The sequence below is a fragment of the Diadema antillarum genome, unplaced genomic scaffold (genome assembly GCF_040938485.1).
Source record: "Diadema antillarum isolate AM-2024a unplaced genomic scaffold, OU_Dant_1.0 seq00000674_RagTag, whole genome shotgun sequence".
Lineage (NCBI taxonomy): Eukaryota > Metazoa > Echinodermata > Echinoidea > Diadematoida > Diadematidae > Diadema > Diadema antillarum.
The window spans coordinates 2,996,574-3,017,531 of NW_027271580.1; the positions used below are offsets into that span (position 1 = coordinate 2,996,574).

The 20,958-nt window shown below is 41.6% G+C and overlaps 1 protein-coding gene across 1 annotated transcript in view; it reads left to right on the top strand.

The window, feature by feature from the left end:
- Window positions 1–1,184: 1,184 nt before the first annotated feature.
- The window catches only part of LOC139736973 (uncharacterized), a 38,014-nt gene continuing 18,240 nt past the window's right edge, over window positions 1,185–20,958 (top strand). Inside the window, exons 1-3 of the mRNA XM_071647648.1 lie at window positions 1,185–1,352; window positions 9,653–9,719; window positions 20,216–20,269. Coding sequence (XP_071503749.1) covers window positions 1,185–1,352; window positions 9,653–9,719; window positions 20,216–20,269 — 289 coding nt within the window. The remainder of the gene's footprint in view (window positions 1,353–9,652; window positions 9,720–20,215; window positions 20,270–20,958) is intronic.

A 20,958-nucleotide genomic window follows, 5' to 3' on the forward strand; every position in this document is an offset into this window, starting at 1 on the left:
CCCAAATCAATCGCAACTTGCATTGCAGCACACACAAAACTTGTGATTGATTTCTATCACAAGTCTTTATAAGACAGGCCCCAGAACAGGGCAAGGCCATCATTGATCAAGGCCGGCCATGCAGGTGCAGACGACGAATTACAGAGACTCCAACCCCAAGCACCTTCTGATCTGGAGATTCTCCCGCCCGAAACCCCTAGTAAACGGGAGACTCCAAGTTGATGTGTGCGAGGCGCGAAGTTCCTAGGGTTCTAGGTGTTCTCTGGTGTTATCTAAGGCTTATTTTTTTCAACATACGATAGAAATAAGTAAGAAATCCTTTCCACCGGGAGACACAGAGCCAGGGCGGGAGAAATCAAATCTCAAACGGGAGAACGGGAGATTTTGCAAAAATGGGCTTTCGGCGGGAGATCTCCCGTCGAAAACGGGAGAGTTGGAGTCTCTGTTATTATGCTACATCATATCAAACAAGCAAAAAGAAAGAAAGAAAAAAAAAGGACCGTATGTTGTTGGGATGCTGCAATGGTAGGCCTTTTCTCTCCCCAAATCGGCTAACAAGCAAAAAATAGACAAAAACAAATACCCCTAAATCCCACTAACAAAAACAAAACATACACACACACACAATAAAATCTGCACCTTTTCTTTTGCTGCCATTTCTTTAATTCTCTCGACAAAACTGCTAACAAGCAAAAAAAAAAAAAAAAAACACACACACACACACACACACAAAGAAAAGAGGATTTACATCGTTTTCTAGCTATACAATATCGGCAAATCGGCTTACATTGTACTGATTATCAGAAGAAAAAAAATCTTAGAGAGAAGAACCTTTCTGAAGAAAATATCTTTCTGTGTCAATTATGCTTTAAAAAAAACCCAAAACGCCCAAATAAGCAAACAAAACAGATAAGGCCAAATTACGCGTAGCATCTTTGCTAAATGCTGAAGATGCTCAAAGATTATGCCAGAAAATTATGCCAACTCTGGCAAAACACAGGCGTATCGGCCACTGCACTGTCTTGAAGCTAGCCAGTGGAATTAGGAAGCTCGTAGATTGATGCGTGTGTCCCGTTATCAATTCGCTACACCCAAACTGTCGCCGTGTCCTATTTTATTGTTGTTGGGCAGTCATATCGAAAGCAGCAGCGAATCATGGGCTGTACGGTGTTGATTTCTTCGTGATGGACGGGGCTGGAGGAGGACACTGTGGGCCAAACCAAAAAATACTTCAACTTCAACGGGCCCTTTCAGGTGGATTTGGCTTCTCACTAATGGGAGGCAGGGGCACTGGATTTCCACCGGTGATATGTGATATTCTGAGCGATTCTCCTGCCTCTGAGTGTGATGGAGTAAGTGTGAAAAGTCGTAATATAGACTAGTTCTATGAATGTCTTGCAACCAATCGAGGGTGTGTTAAACGCACATTTACAATTGCGAGTCGCAAGTGAAAGCGCACAGACAGCTACAGCCAGTACAGGACATCCCTCCCACCGATATCCCCCCACAGCTCCGTACTACGGTTCTACGTTCTTATGCATACCGTATGTTTTGCTACCCACTGGCAACTGCTGAAGGCACAGTTCGGTACCGCGATACTGCGAATACGTTTAGATGGGGATGGGTCAAAATTACAATTCTAATTTATCTCAGTCTACAACTTGGAGTCTCAGCATTCAGCAATCTTCTTCTTCTTTTGTTGACTTCCTCCAGTCCTGGAGAACTGCGTTAGATTCGCAGAAGATTTTTAATGCCTGGTTGCAATGTACACATGTACGTAGGTTGGGTGTGTACCGGCCACCTAACGTTTTTCTATCAATTGAAACGTGAAAAATCTCACAATTTGCCTGAAATTTTACTCACGTGTGGAGAAAATACTGCGGATTCACAAGCGCACACTGAAAATGCGATCTGAGGTACGCGCTCTAGATGGCGGCTTCGAACGCGTGTGGTGTCATTTTTTCCGCACTCAGTTGCCCTGTTCATTTCAACCGACCACCCTGACAATACGTATAAAGGGCACTTAAATGCGTTTTTTGGACAGGCCGCTTTTTTTTTCTAGCCGTCATTTTTTCCCCAATAATATTTGAATATATTTTGAATCCTTCGATACTACTTTTGAAGGACTGTTTGATGAATATGAATTGCTTTTCATTAGGAAACTTTTCATCGTAATTGAAATAAATTAGATGAGTCGGTTTGTTTTTTCACATTCATTTATTGTTTCTGCTTCAACTCGTACGGTCGTATCATAGCGGGCGACAAAATAATTCTGTCATGTGTATGTGCAACGTGTGTGCACGATCGTACAAGCGGCGGTGACAATTTTGCGGTCAAAATCATCAAATTCATTACGGAAGGATACTCTACATCTATAACGAGTCAGCAAAGGTATGCCTAGTTATATGTAGTTACACAATAAATCTTATTCAATTTTGCTAAATTTCGTTAATTTTGAGGGAACACTTATTTGTTTTTGCCTCATTTTACTCGGTAGCGTAGCCCAGTGAAGAATCGAACACCGTTGCGCGTAGTCCCATGCGTACATTTTCTTTCTGTACGCGCAATGCCATTATAGTGCGCAGTCGGTTGATATGGACCCGGTCGGTGTGTTGAACACCTACCATACTAATGTGGTCATGGGTCAAGCCAGAGACAGCAGACAAGAGTCAACACAATAAATAACAGCTAAGAGCAGAGAGATGAGGAAGACAAGATGAAGCAACATATTAAGCAGCAAGTATGAAGAGGTTATAATGTCATGGATGAGCGGATCACATGCATAGCAGCTAGGAAGCGAAGGGAGTTGATGTGCAGAATTGCAGCTTTTTCCTGAGAAATATTGGGGTCACTTGTTCCGGTGAGTATTAGGCTGGCAGTGAATGTGGCTTGCTTATCTTGGGGCGTCTGGGAGAGCAATTTCCGCTATCTTTCTGGTAGGTGAGAGATATAGATCTTCCTCTCCTTGGCGTACAGCTCGCACTCCCCAAGGAGATGAGTGATGGTGTCATCTTTGAGCATCTGACAGGGGCATCTAGTGTTCTGTAGCTTCCCAACCAAAGTTGGACGGGTGTTATGCACTTGTCAATGTAATGACGCACCCCACTACCCCCGGACATGGGTGCGTCATGGTCATTTTTTGACTGACCACACGGGGTTTTTGACGCACCCCCACAGTCACTTTTTGACGGACCACACGGGGTTTTTGACGAACACCACAGTCACTTTTTTGACAGACAACACGGGGTTTTTGACGAACACCTAGGTCACTTTCTTGACGGACATCCTCGGTACATTTGACGCACCCCGTAAATACTGAAAGGATTTTTGCATACGCTTTATTCACGCAATTTCATTTTCTTTCGGTTCGTAAACACAATTTGTCAAAGTTTCGGCAAGTTTCCCTTACCCTGGCCCTGTAAGCACCGTACCGTCATTCACCGTACATCACTCTGCTGCTACGATATTCCGAATGTGTGCATGCAATCCATAGTCACCTGGCCATGACTTGTCTGCAGATGCGCTGTATGTGCGCGGCCATTAGTCCGGTTGAATGCAACACATGGACGATGTACGTTCGATGAGGAATAACGAGCGCGCTGCTCACTTGCGAATTGCACAGCCATGACAGCGTTAGCGAGCGAGTCGCGCACCACTAACACTCGACTTGCCTGCTACTGATACTATACTGCAGGTAGGTACGCGCAGTACGCACCACGCAACGGTATACCAAAGATCGTATACGGAATTCCGTATACGATCTTTGATTTTACTATCTAGTACTGTGAGGTTGAAATCGTTATATCGCTAAACAGTCCGTCTGGCTTGAGAGTGAGTATGCGTGATTTCATGAGTTTGTTGGAAAGAAAATGTTAGGAGAAAGGGTGGCTTTTAAATCATTTGCTTGCCAGATTCGGGCAAGCATTTTTCCCTCTTAGGCCTACTCCAAAACGCTTCCCGACTTTGATTTTCACTTGCCGCGGGAAAGCGCTCACTGTAAATTCACTTGCGGTACGTACGTGTATCCGGTACTGGTAGCGTGCAAAAATGCGTGCAGTTTTCCATAGCCAAGTGCATACCATGACGCACCCCTCGGTTCAGAATAATGCGTGTTATTTTCCATAGCCAAGTGACGTACCATGACGCACCCCTCGGTCAAAAATTTGACGACAATGATGGGATTTTGACGCACCTCTCGGTCAAAAATTTGACGGACATAACTGGTAAAATGACGCACACCTGGGTCACAAATTTGACGGACCAAACGAGGAAATGACGCACCCATGTCCGGGGGTAGTGGGGTGAGTCATTACATTGACAAGTGCATTAGTGGGATAGACTCCACAAAGCAGCTGACATTTAACTGGTACTGCCCGTCGAAGAGAATGCGAGTCCAGTCTGGTGGGGAGGAGGGTAGATACCTGAGCCGGGTCCAAGGAACTGAGGAGGTAAAGTGTGGACTTGGTGGCCATTGCCTCTTTGGATTTGTTTTCTCTGTGACCCAGGACTGCTGCATTGGTGATCTTCTTCCACTGCTGGAAAGTGGTGGGCATGTACATGATATCTTCTAAGGGTGGAAGGTTGTACTGTTGAAGAAGGGTCTTGAAGGCTTTGGTTGTTTTGGAGCCTGGGTGATGGCACAGCATGTGCTGGAACAGACGGTACTCGACCCTGTCGGGTGTTAGTGTGATCATCTTCCCGAGCAGCCTGAGCCGGAGTATGGAAATTTTGTCGGAAACATTGGGAAGCCTGGTCAATATGTGCACAGATTCGTTGGCTGTGGAAGGAGGAAATCCTAGCAGGGTTTTGAATAAGGTCTTTTGGGCCTTGTCTAGGCTATTCATGGCTGCCTTTGTGAGGTACATTACCTCCGATCCGTAGGTCAATGACTATGATCGTGATGATTTGCCAGCACTCGGCAGTATTCCTCTTGCTCTGCCTCTAGCGCTCAGTCTGATTGCTGATTGATGCCATGATGCGGCCTGCAAATGGAGACCCTCCTCTGGAAAAGCAAACAGAACGTCATGACACTTCACTAGACCTCTATTAAACTAACCGTTAGTTGTCAGTCCACTCGCGGCCTTGCTTGGCGAAATTATTCTGTGAAATAATGATAAATCTTATTATTATATAACAAATCTTATCCCAATTCGTCAGTCTGTCTGTAGTGTTTATGCCTATTCGTCTACACAGTTACCGTTCCACGAGCATGACCAGATGCCGTGCGAAGTGTGTATAGCTACCGATTTACTGGAAGCCACTACATGGACACATGTCATAATTTACACAAATTTAAGCCTCGCTCGCGTGGTTGGTTTGCAGGATTTGTGATGGGGTCGGATCTGGATGGATGATGGAGGCATAAAAATATTCATGTAACTGTTGTGGCGAGCTGGTGCAAGCTAAGATGTTGAAAAATGGAATCTCTTGTATTGCAGACTACTGGTACTGCCAACTTTCTCACATTTTGTGCCATGATCATGGCAATTTGCGATGCAACATTGTATAATACTAATAGCTGTATGTATAAGCTCGATAATCCTGCAGCGGAGAGCAAAGGCACGCAAAATCGCGATCGCACAATGTGCGCTTCGATGTGTCGGCTCTGCAGAAGCGCAGTAAATGAGGCGGGCTTCTAGAATCTAGTGACCTTATCACTTGTTAAAACGGCGCGGTGTTCCATACAGCGAGAGAAACTCACCAGCTGCTCATTGCGTGGTGGTTCATGGCCTGGGATATCACCTTGGCATATGCAGAGACTCCAACTCTCCTGCTTTCGACAGGAGATCTCCTGGAGAAAGCCCATTTTTGCAAAATCTTCCCTTCTCCTGCTTAAGATTTAATTTCTCCCGCCCTGGCTCTGTGTCTCCCGCTTGAAAGGATTTCTTACTTAGTGTCATCGTATGTTGAAAAATAAGCCTTAGTATTAGATAGCATCTACAGTAGAACCCTTATTTTAGCTTCAGCGGGCCCTGGACCCCAGCCACAAGAAATTTGCGCTTCGCGCACATCAAGTTGGAGTCTCCCGTTGGCTAGGGGTTTCAGGCGGGATAATCTCCAGATCAGAAGGTGCTTGGGGCGGGTTGGAGTCTCTGCATACGGTGAATGAGGTACCGATAATATAGGGCTGTAAAGTGCACAATTGCCCAGTGCAGTGCCTGCTTCATCAGACTTCAGACCCAGTATTCATGTAGACTTCCTGAATCCTAACTGTGTTCATTTGAAATAAATTGTAGATTAGAACGTGTCCTAGATAGACCTTGATATGCCATTGCCATTGTACATGATTGTGGCCTGTTTAGTGGTTTACTAGACTGCTACTGCTTGAGTGCAACTTGGTCTGGATGTTGATGTTTCTGACATTTCGTTATTCCTTAGATCATTTTATCATTAATTTTGGCATACGCAAGACAATACAAGTGTCTGATCAAACAACAGAAGATAAACAAGTAAAACAAGCGTAGCGTAATTGTTACGACCAAAATCACTCCGAGAATGATCGCACAAAAGAAACAATCAACTGATGTTCAGGCGGTTTATTAACAGTGATATTGTAGGTACAGACTCGTAATCAGTTTTCACATCAGTATAATAATGGTCACTAGAAACAAATATAAGTCAGTAATGGAATCACTTACTCACTAAATCACGAAATCCCTACAGTTCCCTGGTAGTGTCCAAATACGATGCTTGATGCACAAATGAATGATCCGCGATGCACCGATGAGTGATTCCTTGGACGTAAATCCAGAGGCACAGGTTACAATAGTCTGCGTTATAAATCCAGGGTATATGTCCACAATAGATCCACAGTATAATGTTCACAGCGAAATGTGCAGAATCCAACGACCACGTCCAGTCGATGCGTTGAATGATGATTCACTTTATATTGTCCAGCTAGGAATCCAGCCCGTCACAGCTTTGCCGTAGCAATGTCCATTGACATAAAAATATGGAGTCTATCTCCAATGAAGGCACATTAATTCTCTGCAGGCAAAATGTCTCCCAGGCCTTATCTCCACAAACATAACAGGTCAGCAGGTAACACAGGACTGACTATAACAAGTCGCTTCAGAGCCAGAAGTGACGTAACTCTCAGAGCAGAGGTGTTGGGTACTCTGCCTACTGCAGAATTTCTCTGGCTTATATACTATCCATTCACCCCCTTCTAGCACATTCTATAACTCTCTCCAACCTACTAGCCAGTCCAAGTTCCAGGAAACCTGGATGACTCACTGCCTAACTATGTACAAAACATCATTACCAAGAATAACTACCAATCACATTGGGCTACAGGGACAGTGCCTCACTCAGCCAAATATGTTAGCACTTCCCAGAACATTCTGGAATGGGTGAAATCAATCTAAATTGAGTGAGCTATAATGTATTTCCTGTTACATGCATATACTGTATAGCTACATTGTATACCACCTAGAAAATTCTCCTCTGATCTGGTCAGCCTGTATGTACTATATCTATACCACATAGAATGTTCTCCAGTAATCTGGTCCACCTGTGTACTTACACATTAAACAGCCAGGCATACAGTACATCATACATGTACGTGTACATAACTACTAGTGTGTACATTTGTGACAGTAATACAACTGATTGACTGAAAGATCAGTCTGTATCTTTTAGTCCGGGCTGTTTTCCCTGGAGACTACGTCTGGCCTCACAGAATCCCCTCCTTACAAGTTACAGACAGAAGGCTGTCCTACTGGCTCCTGTACATAGCCATTAGGGGTGCTCTGCCCGTGGTCGTGTGTGGACAAAGCATGACTAACATTAGAACCCCAATTTCATACAGCTTTTTTACCTTCAAACAAGTTTGACAGTATGAATGAAAACAACATTATGCAGCAATATTTTAACTTTCCCACATTTTGCAATGGAAATACAGAGTACTAGCTTAGATGGCAAAAATTTGTATCCATATCACAACATCGCCTTCACTAGCTGTAAGTCACCCTTTTTATTGTGCTTGTGTACATAAGCCATGCTCTGATTGGCCAAGGGACCATTCCTGTTGCATGTTCATGGATTCATATTTTTAAAGAGAGCTTGTAAAATATGACTGTATAGAAGGGCTGGTAGTTGTGTATTTTTCCATGAAAATTCCACCCATATCTTGGATATTTCAATCAGCTGGTGAGCGCATTGTATTCGTGAGATGTTAATTTTATGTTTCAAGTTCAAATTTGCTGATCTAGGACTCTGAATTACTAGTACAGTGCACTCCCGTTACAACGAACACGGTTATAACGAAATTTCGTTATAACGAAGGAAATCTTCTGGTCCAAAAATTATCACTATTAAAATCTATGGTACAAAATTCGCTTATAACGAACACGGTTATAGCGAAATTTCCGTTATAACGAAGTCTTTTCCGAGTGCCACAGACAAAGAAAAACAAAAGAAATGTGCTCCGTTATAACGAAATGCGAATTGCTTTCGAAAATACGTAGCGGAACAAGCATTTATAGCGTCTCTGCATGGGTGAACGCTTCACACCACTGTGTGTTTGCTCCTTGTGTCACGCACAGTTTCTGAAGGGAACTTGCGTTTATCATTGTAATACAGTTATCCCATCACATTTCACATAGCTTTCCAGTGTATGATGAGTGTTCAGCAAACAGAATATGATATATATATACACGTGGTTTCCTTGTTTTCATTGTATATATTGTATTTGTTTGGTTATAACGAAATTTCGTTATAACGAAAGAAAACTGCTGGTCCCGAGCATTTCGTTATAACAGGAGTGCACTGTACAGTAGTAGTAGACGCATTTGAGAAGGATGATGTACCTCACCCTTTATCCATTGCGACAGTTGTTAAGAGTCCCCCTACAGTGACCTGTAGGACTGACTTCCGTCTTTTTTGATGCATTCAAATACATGAAGGGGTATACCATATAACATTAGACATTCTACAACCACTTAGCTGTATGGGCAGTATCATTATAAGCCCCTTTTGATATGGTTGATCATTTGATAAGGTTAAACCTATTCTGGAGTAAAAACTGCACCAAGGTTTGACGTCCCATGCCAAAATTTGACCGCATGCAAAAGCATGTACTGGTTTCTTTAATAGCCGGCGGTCAAATTTTGGATGGCATTATGGTCAAATTATGGGCGGCTTGCCTTGATTAGACTGGAACTTAGAAGTCTATCCCTGTTTGTGACAGGGTGCCTATTTGCAGAAGGGGCAGTTTAATTCATTGATAACACATCTAAAGAGCATCTCATGTGCTTAGTTCCATTTTAGAACAAAAGTGGGAGTTACACTCATGGTGCCGGTCGACAGTTTCAGCCTGGTGAAAATTATTGTCCGGCCAGTAACTTTTCAGGAATTGCCAAATTTACTGGTCCGACATGACCTGCTGTATTCACAAGTGCAGTTAACCCATACTGATTTTTATTCTTACTAGAAACTAAATTTGTATAGGTAGCCTTCCAATGCTGTATCACTGCATAGCCCCCCCCCCCCCCCATATGTTTTTGGTCATTTTTTTAATGACGTGGCAAAGACAAAGAATGTTAATACAGAAATAATTTTGCTCTTTACTTGCCTAAGTTCATTGTTTCTCTTAACATGCTTTTCTGTTTATGCTTTTCTCTGGATCTTGTTCCCTTTCTTAATAATACAGATGCAAGTTGGGGATGTGATACTTGAAATCAACAATGAGGCCATGGAAAACAAGACCACTAAAGAAGGTAAGCATTGAAATCAGAGTGATTCCATAGGAAATTCAGACATCTCATGGGAAACATTTGGTTAGCATAAAAATGCAGTGATCCAATCCAGTGAATGAGTAACTTAAATTGTTTAACAGTTTAGTTGATATCATTGTTGCCTCTCACCCCTCACAGTGCCATGAGGGCTCTTGTGTGTGTGTGTGTGTGTGTGTGTGAGAGTGAGTGTGATGTGAGCAAGGACTACTTGATTTCATGAAAAGGTACTACAATTTCTATTGCAGCTGACTAAATAAGGGAATGTCATCTCCTAACAAATAATCTATGCCTCTTTTGTATTAAACTGTAATACTCAAGGAGGTATCAGAAATGAAGGTGTATTGATGTGCATCATTCGTGTTATAAGAAGAGAAAGGTCATGAAGTAGAGAGGTCATGTGCCATATTTGAAGTGTTCAGGCAACCTCTGTTACAACGAGGTCCTTGGGACCGGCAGTTTTCTTTTGTTGATACTAAAATTTCATTGTTTCTGACAACTTAAAGTGTATAAAGATATCTACATGGGCTATTTTGGCCCTGACTTCGTTTTACATGTTGTATGCGAAATTACCGTGTTTGTTATAATGGGAGTAACCATATTTCTGCATTTAATACTGTACTCCATTATTGCGAATTTAGAAATTGTTGGGAAGTCCCGAATTAGACTGGCTATATGGTGCATACAGCATCAGGTTGTGTTTTTTTTTTTCCATATGGTGACCAAAAACTCCTTGGAATATTGTATGGTAAAATAATATAATGTGTAGAAATGGAGTTGCAACAAAGACAAATGAGTGTCATATGAGGGCACCCTACTCTGACTAATTGAAACAAGCTTATCCTTATCCTATAAGTTGTAAATTAATGTATTGTATGATACACTATCAAACATCGCAGTAACAAACAACTTGGCAATCAGCTTGCCCATGCCTGAGCAGTGCAAATTACCTTGACATTTTGATGCTGCCTGAGTGACACATTCAGGATTGAAATAAGTAAGTTGTGTACACCTTTGGCACGGGCAGCCAATTGGAAGAGCGTTGGGGTGATACAATGTATGTTGTTGAGAGGGCAATTTGTAAAAATCAAAGTTTTCATGATTTCATGAGGACTGGCATGATTGATGCTTGGAAGGTACAGCTGTATGCGTACACCATCCTTGGATGAGGGAGGCTAACACATACACTGTAATGCAGAGCTGCCAAGTACTAGTAGTATGAAAAACTGAAAATCCAAATTTTCACTTTTCATTTCTCCTTTCATGAAATGAAAGTATGGTTTTGAAATGAAAATTTTGCCTTCATCAGATTTCTTTTTTTCATTGTACATATACAAGTGTAGTATGATTTTTGGTCTTTAGAGCTTGGCAGGCTGATACTCATTCTATCCTCGCGAGAATACTTTGGCTTCAGAGGCATTAACGATTCTTGTGTGCGCTCTACTATCCACATTTCTAGACAGATTTAATTTATGGCTGCCTTGAAGGTGTTATCTGTCTGTTATCTTTGTGAGAATTTCCACTGTTTTCCGATTTTTATCTTAGGTAAAGAATATTAAAAGATCCATTTGTGTGTGCTCTACTATCTACATTATTGGATGACCCCCCCCCCCCCCCCCCAAAAAAAAAAAAAAAGATTAAAAAATTGGAGAGGTTTATAATGGGTAGGAGAGGACATCAGAATTTATTGGTGCTGCCCTGATTGATCCATCTTCGTCAAGGTCAAAGATCACTCTGACTAGACACACATACAGTATATTTGTAAGACTGCTTACAACCGTAGTATTTGGGTTGTTAGTCATTTTCAACAACTTGGTATTGAGGTGTGTTGTTGGTTTTTGTAGGTTCCTATTGTTCTTTGTGTTTAGGTAGCAACGTGGCAAGGTTCAACCCTTTATTCAGTGACAAATGAACAGAAGTTGTTGTCACTCATCCCTGATTATGTCAACAATCAAATCAAATCACAGCTGCGCTGTTATCAATCAATAATGTTTTGATATCCAGGAAGTTCACTTGGCCTACTTTTATGCACATGTGTATTGTGCTTCATAAAAACTCTTTGCTGTCATTACCCATTTAAAAAGTCTTCTACATTTGTTGTAGTTAACACATATTCATACCAATGAGTTTGGGTAGTGTGCATGGTGCTGTATAAATCCCTTTTCAGGAGATAACATCCACCTTTGAAACATTATACTGTCCATTTGTGTTGTGGGAGGTGATATCTTTATGAGTCGTTAATTTCATGATTACAATACGTAGCAATCAACTCAGAAAATTTGTGAAAATACTTTGTACCACCCAAAGGAATGTGTCACGTATTTAGTAATTCCCCTACTGATCTGTTTGGCTGCTAAACCATCATTTTGTTAGTTGGCAGTTTGGCCTACGACGTAGATGTCGTTTGGTTTCCACCACTTCGTTCATTTTCCATTTAGGTCACTTTCCATTCAGCATGATGTGTAGTCTTTAACCCGCATGACCTATTCTCACTTTGCGTATGTACAGTTGATTAGTGCATGTATTGATTGGTCTAATGCTTTCCAGTCTACACCTAAATATTCATCTGCTACTCATCGAATTCATATATTATGTCATCCATTCGTTCAGTCTAGATTTCCATGTACTGGTACTTTTCCTGTTTGAATAGCCAAAGCATGCATGAGTTAAGGTGAGCATGTAGGCAGGCTGACTGAGAAATCTGCAAATATCACATTTTCTTGGATGAAGTCAGCATAAATGCTGCCAAACCTGAAGGGCAAGCTATCTACACCATCTCAAGTATTAGTAAAACTGGCAAGAGCTGCCATGGCTGACACTCAAAATGGCTGAATTCCAAAGTGGCTCATTTTCTAAATAGCCTGACTCTCAAATAAATGGCCTGATGATCTTTGTCTATTGTTTTCCTCCTCTTGTCCTAACACAGTTAACCAACTAAAATGTGACACAAAGTGAATTCATGCAGTATAGGTGACTGTGTTTGATAACACTCATACACTTTCCTGCAGGCAAAACTGTAAGCACTTACAGGAGTAGGAAGTCCACAGTGGGTAAAGTCCCTGTGAGTTGATCTAATTTCCTTTTCAGAGTTTAGAGAAAGGGCCAAAGGAGATGTGGTCATCATTTCACTGCTAACACTTAAAAGTGTACAATTAGGAAGCAAGCTGATGAAGTAAGAAAGAAAATGTTATTTTAGTTGACTCTACTCTTTCACAGAAACTGTTGTGTTAGATTGATTTTCTGTACCCATGTTCCATATTGTTTAAAGCCATTTAAAATGACTAAAAGTGAGTTGTGTGTGTTTGATGTAAAGTGTTGAGTTATGTGTTGCATGTAAAGTGATGACTTTCATGGAGATTACATAATCCCACTTACTAAATCTCACAGTTGTCATGAATTTGTTGTATCATTGTATCATTGTGTTCACTCAGAAGACTGGTGTTGAATGTTTAATGAATGATCCACCATTGATTATGCCTCAGCCATGAGATGTCGCCGGAGGCATAATGTTTTGGGATAGTGTGTTCATTATCCATCCGTCCATCCATCCATTGTACCGTTCTTCCATCTGTCTGTCTTTCCATCCATAATCAATTTTGTGGACAGTGTAACTTGTAGGAGAAGTTGTAGGAGAGTGTATTGTACTACCGGACCTTTATTTTTTGTTACTCTGAATTCCGTATTCAGAGAATTCAATTTCAAGCAAACATAACACCCTGGCTTGTTATTCACAAAGTCCTGAAATTTATGCATTGAAATATTCACTCTGACATTTAGAAAACATACTTCAAGTTAACCCCTCTACAAAAATCTTTTACCATGGTGCAAAATCGTATTATAATTCCCTACACAATTTTCGTAATATTCAGTTCAAGAATAATCAACGTCTTTCACATCTTATTCATACACCAGAATCCATATTCATACCCATGATTCACAGCACACATTCATACCGACAGAGGACAAAGAGAGAATGATAAATGATTCACAGCATTTGTACAATACATGGCGCCATTTAAAAGAAAGAAAGAAAGAAAAAAATCGAAGGTGCAGACTCCTCCGAAAGAGTTAGCAATTGAATGCCTGGCAAGTCTTGAATGAGATTTTGAAGTGCTCCAAATTGTCAATTCACGAAATGAGAGCAGCAAAGATGCACTGTCACCCTGTGTGATTGTATATGAAAGTGAAAAAGAATATTTTCAAAATTATAGAAGAGTTTTCATCCAAAGACCTAGAAAATGCTTGTTCTCCAGATCAAGAAGAGGGAATCAAGCTATTCTTAATACAGGTGTACCCATCATAAGTTACTCCAATACAACAAGATTCCATTGCATTGAGAGGAGGTTTTCCAAATTTGAATTTGTTTAACAGGCATGTCTATGGCATAACCTACTCAGTATACACGTGTACAAGTGTACAGAATGTAGCATTAGCAAGCTAATTTTGGAAACACGTAACAAGATTTGTCGGTACGAGAAGATTTTTTTAACACTCATTATTTCCAATTCTTGGTTTGTTCACCACAACAAACTGAACGAAGAGGCGTGGCGGTTTCACAACCAGGGGCATATCTACACATTACACAAACAAACATGTGGCATGTCTCGCATGCTCATTAGACGACACACAAGAATCAAATAGATAACACACCCTGTGCCGTGTACTGAATTAAGGCTGAGGTATCACTTCTGTAGCACACAGTACAGTGAACTATCTGCCAATTAGTGGACATGGTCGGAGGGTATTTTGGCTGCTACTAGCAGATGCGTCCACTCCTGTATGGCAGGTAGCGAGCCATAGAAAGCTTGTCATTTGAAGCGAGTAGAACAGTCTCTGTCTTCCCCCCCCCCCCATCTCTCACTCTCTCTCTTTTTCCTCGCGATATTTATACTTGCACACCCACAAAGGTGGGTTAATGTAAACATGACAGACAAACACCCATTTTTACAAAATTAACATTTTCCATCCTTTTGACACAAATTAAAAAAATGTTTGTTTTTAAAGCAGCACTATCTTTTCACCCACAAGTTGCTGCAGTCTGTGGACCTACAAGTGTATTAGAATATCTAATCTATCGATATCTGTCATAGTATGGAAAAATGCTGCAGTGTCAAATATCACATTATAAAAGGGCTCACCTGTATTTCTACAGTATGTTTGTATGTTAATCTCTAGCTTAGGTTTGTTTGATAAGATTGTCTATTTCTTTGATTAGGTCAAAGATGTGAATCCCCATGTAATACTTTTTAGACACTTATTGTGATTGGTCTACATATGTACACTGTTGTAAGAATCCAAACCCACACGTATACAAAACATTTTCTGATCATGACTTGTGATCATTATGGTGATTTAATAGTCAACAAGGGTTGTTCAACCATCCTGTCCTGTTACTGGTCAGATATTGAATTCAGAATGCAAAAGGGTTGACCATACTGACATTTTTCAAATTTGACTCAGTGATCACTACACGATGATTACAATTTCGAGGAAAATGAATCATAGTCGGGCAAATCATATCTATTTTATTATACCCCCGCCAAACGAAGTTTGAAGGGGGTATATAGGAATCAGCGGGCGGTCGGTCGGGCGGTCGGTCGGGCGGTCGGTCCGTTGCAAATCTTGCATCGCGAACTACTTCCTCAGTTTTCAACCGATTCCCATAAAACTTGGCACAGATGTGTGCCTTGGGTTGTAGATGTGCAAGACATTTTTTGACAGTACCCAAAAGTACGTTGCCATGGTAACAGCATATTATGGGCAAAAACGGGTACAAATCTTGCGTCGTGAACTCCTCCCACAGTTTTTGATCAATTTTTATGAAATTAGGTACAGATGTTCATCTGAATATGTTAATGTGCAAGACACATATTTCCGCAGTGGCAAAAAGTGCGTTGCCATGGTAACGGCAGGTTGGTAAAATATAGGGCAAAATGCTTCATGGCAAAACTGCTTCATCAGTGTTCTTCCAATTCTCATGGAATTCATATTGAATGTTTGTCTTAGGATATAGGTCAGCATGACACATTTCTTGACAGTGACAAAAAGTATGTTGCCATGGTAACAGCTCACATATTATGAGCCAAAATGATGGAAAATTTTGTGTTGCAAACTACTTCCTCAGTTTTTGCCCAATTTCCATGAAACTTGGTACAGATGTGTGCCTTTGGTTGTAGATGTGCAAGACGCATTTTTTGACAGTACCCGAAAGTACGTTGCCATGGTAACGGCATATTAATGGCAGAAGATCAAGGAAAGATCTTGCGGATTTAACTACTTCCTCAGTTTTTTGACCAAAGCTTATGAAATGTGGCACACACCTTGATCTTGGTGGGAAGATGTGGAAGACATATTTTTCGGACGTGTCGGAAGCTGCGTTGCCATGGTAACGGCATATAAATGGCAGAAGATCAAGGAAAGATCTTGCGGATTGAACTACTTCCTCTGTATTCGACTGAAGCTCATGAAATGTGGCACACACATTGGTCTTGGTGGGAAGATGTGCAAGACATATTTTTTGGACGTGTCGGAAGCTGCGTTGCCATGGTAACGGCATATTAATGGCGGAAGATCAAGGAAAGATCTTGCGGATTGAACTACTTCCTCTGTATTCGACTGAAGCTCATGAAATGTGGCACACACATTGGTCTTGGTGGGAAGATGTGCAAGACATATTTTTTGGACGTGTCGGAAGCTGCGTTGCCATGGTAACGGCATATTAATGGCGGAAGATCAAGGAAAGATCTTGTGGATTGAACTACTTCCTCAGTTTTTGACAAAAGCTTATGAAATGTGGCACACACAATAGTCTTGGTGGGAAGATGTGCAAGACATATTTTTCGGACGTGTCGGACGCTGCGTTGCCATGGTAACGGCATTTAAATGGCAGAAGATCAAGGAAAGATCATTCCTTGGGTAAGACTGTCGTCACAGGGCGGGGGTATTAATCACCTTCAGTGATATTTTTTCTCATGCAATGAACAATGGATAGTAATAAGTTTAAAACTTGTAATCTGATCACTTTTAGTAGGGAGATTTCACTGTCAGTGATTCTGTAAAGGCAACACCAAATTTAGGTCAATGAATAAGTGTGCTCCATTTAAACTACCATGGTAGTTACTTTCACACTGGATGTTTGTAATCTTTGAAATTGTAAACTTCATCAGTGATTAGCTTGTACAATATAAATGTTGAACTTCAACTGTACATGTCCACATGACACCTAATCTAAGACCCATTTACAGTAAGTGACAAGGCCGGGCTCAGGCCAGGCTGAGCCACGCCTTCCTTTCACTGTAAACGCTCAAAAGGCCAAATGCGGTACCAAAAACGACTGTGCATCTGGCCAAGCTCTGGAGGTACATGTAGTCTCGGCCCGGCCTTTTCTCACTGTAAACGCAAACTTGGCCAAATGTGGTACCAAATTGCGACCGGCGTGCTCCCAATAATAATCATTTGTTTACAAGCAGAGCGCCACTACGACAAAATATTGAAAGGTTTGAATTAAAAGCCCAGGCTGAGCCCTCCACTGTAAATGGACAAAATTGCATGGCCGAGTACCGCAATTGAGGCCGGGCTCAGCCTGAGCTCAGCCTGGGCTCGGCTCAGCCCTGCACTGTAAACTAGAGATTTAACTTTCACGTGAGAGTCCCACTCAGTGATGAAACCACAGAACCAGAAGAAATTAATGTACATGCAGCTAGCGATAGACCGGATAATGTGCAACGATACAGGATTGTACAACATGCACTGGAGAAATTGACCTGGAAGCTGAGTGGGAAATAGGGTTCATGGAGAGGTCACACTAACTTTCGAGTTTTTTTTCCGATTATCGTGTCATCAACTAATCTTTCAGATTGCTAACTTTCAAGTAGCTCCATCTACATGGGGCTAAACTACGATCAAATCATCAAAGACTGACACTTCGAGCTAATATTTAAGTTTAGGAAAGTCGTGTGAATGTAGAACTAACTGTTCAGGTTGGTTGGAGGGCACTTCACAAGATAATGAACCTGAAAATGTTTGCAAATAAGAGGCAAAACAAAATTTGCTTTTTAGCAAAATTAGTTTTTAAATGGCTTAGTTATCAAAAAATAGGACACGCCACCATGTTTAAAGTCAGGTGCTTTCTTTCATAAGCCAGATTTTAATTAGCTACATTTATTAGATAGCTCCCTCTACTGTTTGAGTTCCACTTGCTCGGACTTCAGTGTTTCATACCCCTTTCAGTAACTCTCCTGGCTAGCGCCAGGCCCGAGCTAAGTCGTAAAATTTTGAGTTTATGAATGGGTCGGGCCAAAGTGGCCCGACCCAGGAGCTGGCCAGGAGCGGGCTATTTTGGCGCTGCTGCAGCTAGCACCAGGCACGGGCCTGGCACTGATCGAAGAGTTTATGAATGATAGCAGCGCCAGGCGCGGGCCAAAATTCCTTTCATGGTCAAAGGTCACAGCTTACGCTATTCAGCTCATGAGCACGCGGCATGCACATCAAATATCGCGCAAAAATACACTTCCGCTCTGTCCATGACGTGTTCAGTTACCATGGCAGTTATCCCTTACGTGGCCGAGTTCGTGAATGGGTCATCGTAAAAGTAGCGCGGCTCTGCTGTAGTTACTGAAAGCAATTTTTACTGCTTGGCACGGGCCAAATTAGCTCGGGCCAGGAGCTGGCCAGAAATGCATGAGTTACTGAAAGGGGTATCAGACTGCATTTTAATATTCCAGACGCACGATTGATGTGTACCACATGGTATGGGGATGAGAAAGTATGTGGGAAAGTTGTGTAATATGTTTGTGTTGCAGCTGACCTTTAGGCGGGATGTTGTCATATATTGGGATGCTCTATTTGTGTACATAACAACAGAGGTATGGGGATAGAGAGTGGTGGAGCAGGGAGGTGGGTAGCCTTTTGACAAGGCCTCGTGGCTGAAAAAGAGACTAACTGCGAGGGAACACGGAACGCTAGGCCGAGTGGTGCAGCTAGGAAGCCTTTTTACACCTGACATGAATTTGTTATCATAAACGTTGTTTTTCACTGATTCTGCTACCAAAAAGGTAGCGGCCAATCAGCAGGTGCATTGCTCGCAGTGATGTCGCATCTAATGAATATGCATAAGTACAATGTATGCATGTCAGCTGCTTGCTCATCAGTATCGAGCCTGTGCTGCCCGTAGTAGCTGCCTGCATTGCCAGCGTTGAAACGTCATCATTATTACAACTGCGGTTTGACTCATGATCAATACATTAATAATTCATACTCATGTACCTCACAAGGCAGCAGGAAAAAAACCCAGGTTTAAAAAAGCTTCGTGGATGCACCAATCAGTCTTGCGTTCACTTGTTTCTTGCAGTGCTCGGTATGGCAAGTTATTCTCATTCCTAGGCCACAAGACCTTGTCAAAAGGCTAGGAGGTGAAAGACATCCCTGGGTTTCCATCACAACAGGCTCTGAGAAGAAAACTCAATTAATATTACATGATGGGATATGACAAGAAAGGTAGACAAGAAAGAAAGAAAGAGTGAAATGTGTAGGAAACAAACCAAATTGGGGACTAAATTGTACATTTTCATCTTCTTCTTCACTTTATGCATACTTTGTTCATGTGAATTGCTGAGGGCTCGCCCTACCTAGCAACAACTAAAGCGAATGCCTGCCTATGGAACTTAGGGGAGGGAGCAGGTGAATGAAATGCTACGTTACTTGGCGGTAGGGGGGGGGGGGGGGGGGAATCCAGTAATTTTAATAGATTACAGAAACGGTCTGTTGGAATATATTTTATAGCAAAATATGTGAGCTAACAGTTTACTTTCTTGTTTGTTTCAACATTTTTTGCCAAAAATTGAAATGTAATGAAATTTGAAATGAAATTTATTCATATTCCACATAGTGGACATTATATGATAAAATATACAGGGTATAACACATAGTGGACATCATATCAAAACTATACAGAGTATATTACATGTATGTACAAAATATAGTGATATTCTGAGATAGAATTAACACCATATACAAATGTGGAGGGGGCTACTTAGAAGCACTGCTTGTTAAATGAAGTCCCCCTACAGATTATAGACCATAAATGACCATAAGGTGTACCGATACAATCAATCCCAGGCACAGTGTCATCTATTTTATATTCTGCAAATTATTTACCAAGTACAATCCCTTACCAGAACATTCCCTCTTTTTAACCCATTGAGGACGGGCTGATTTTGCTACAACACGCATTTCCCCATAGACACCTGCCCGAGTATACTCAGGACTCGTCCTCAATGGGTTAAGTATGGGGATAAGTACAGTAATTTTTTTTTTTTGCAAAAGTAAATCTTGGTCTTCCTGCCTGGACAAACTAGTTTATATTAGCTGTTAGGAGCAGTAAGCATGCTATCGTTTGTGATGTGAATATAAACATTGAATACAAATGGCCACACTCCCACACGGATTGAATTAGTGTATTTGTTTTCCTTCTTCTCTTCCAGTTGTCACTGCTTTGATGAAATCACCTGATGACCTGATACTGAGAGTTAGAGAAGGTGAGTGTTTGTCTTTATAGCCAATCAAAAATAGATACCTACGGTTTAAGTAGTCATCTATTTCATAGAGCTTAAGAACATGGCAGTTGCAAGTGTAGTTACAACGCAAAGGAGTAATCCTAGATGGGTGTGATTTTGAAAAAAAAAAGAACATTCAAGTGCTTTGCATGTCCTTTGTTTTAAAGTTTGGTATGTAGCATGCCTAACAATTAGTCAGCCACTGGCTGAAGAGGCATTCTTTAATAACTCATCTATTCATAGATCAAAAGTGAAAAAGCAGGCCATTATTTATGCCATTGCAGGGTGACGGAGCAGGGTGAGAATTTCACATTTTTGTGAGTACCATAGCGTTGGATGACTCTGTTGCATTGTAATATTTTAATAAGGGTATCGACTGCAAAAATGTAAAAGATGCCGTCTAAACACTGCATGCCATGCACTGACCCAAGTGAGGTGTCGTGCCAGTTCTCACGCTGGCGATAGTTTGTAAATCCACGTTGATCAACAGGGATTTATCGATTGATGAGGAGTAGGATGGTCTGTGTATTGGATGTTGGATTGGGTGCACGTCATGAGACCGACACCCACGAGTCATACAGCCCAGGAGTCATACAACCCATGAGTTATATCGCCCACGAGTTCGACACCAAGCAAACAAGGCCCACAAGACTGACATATTAAGCCCAGCG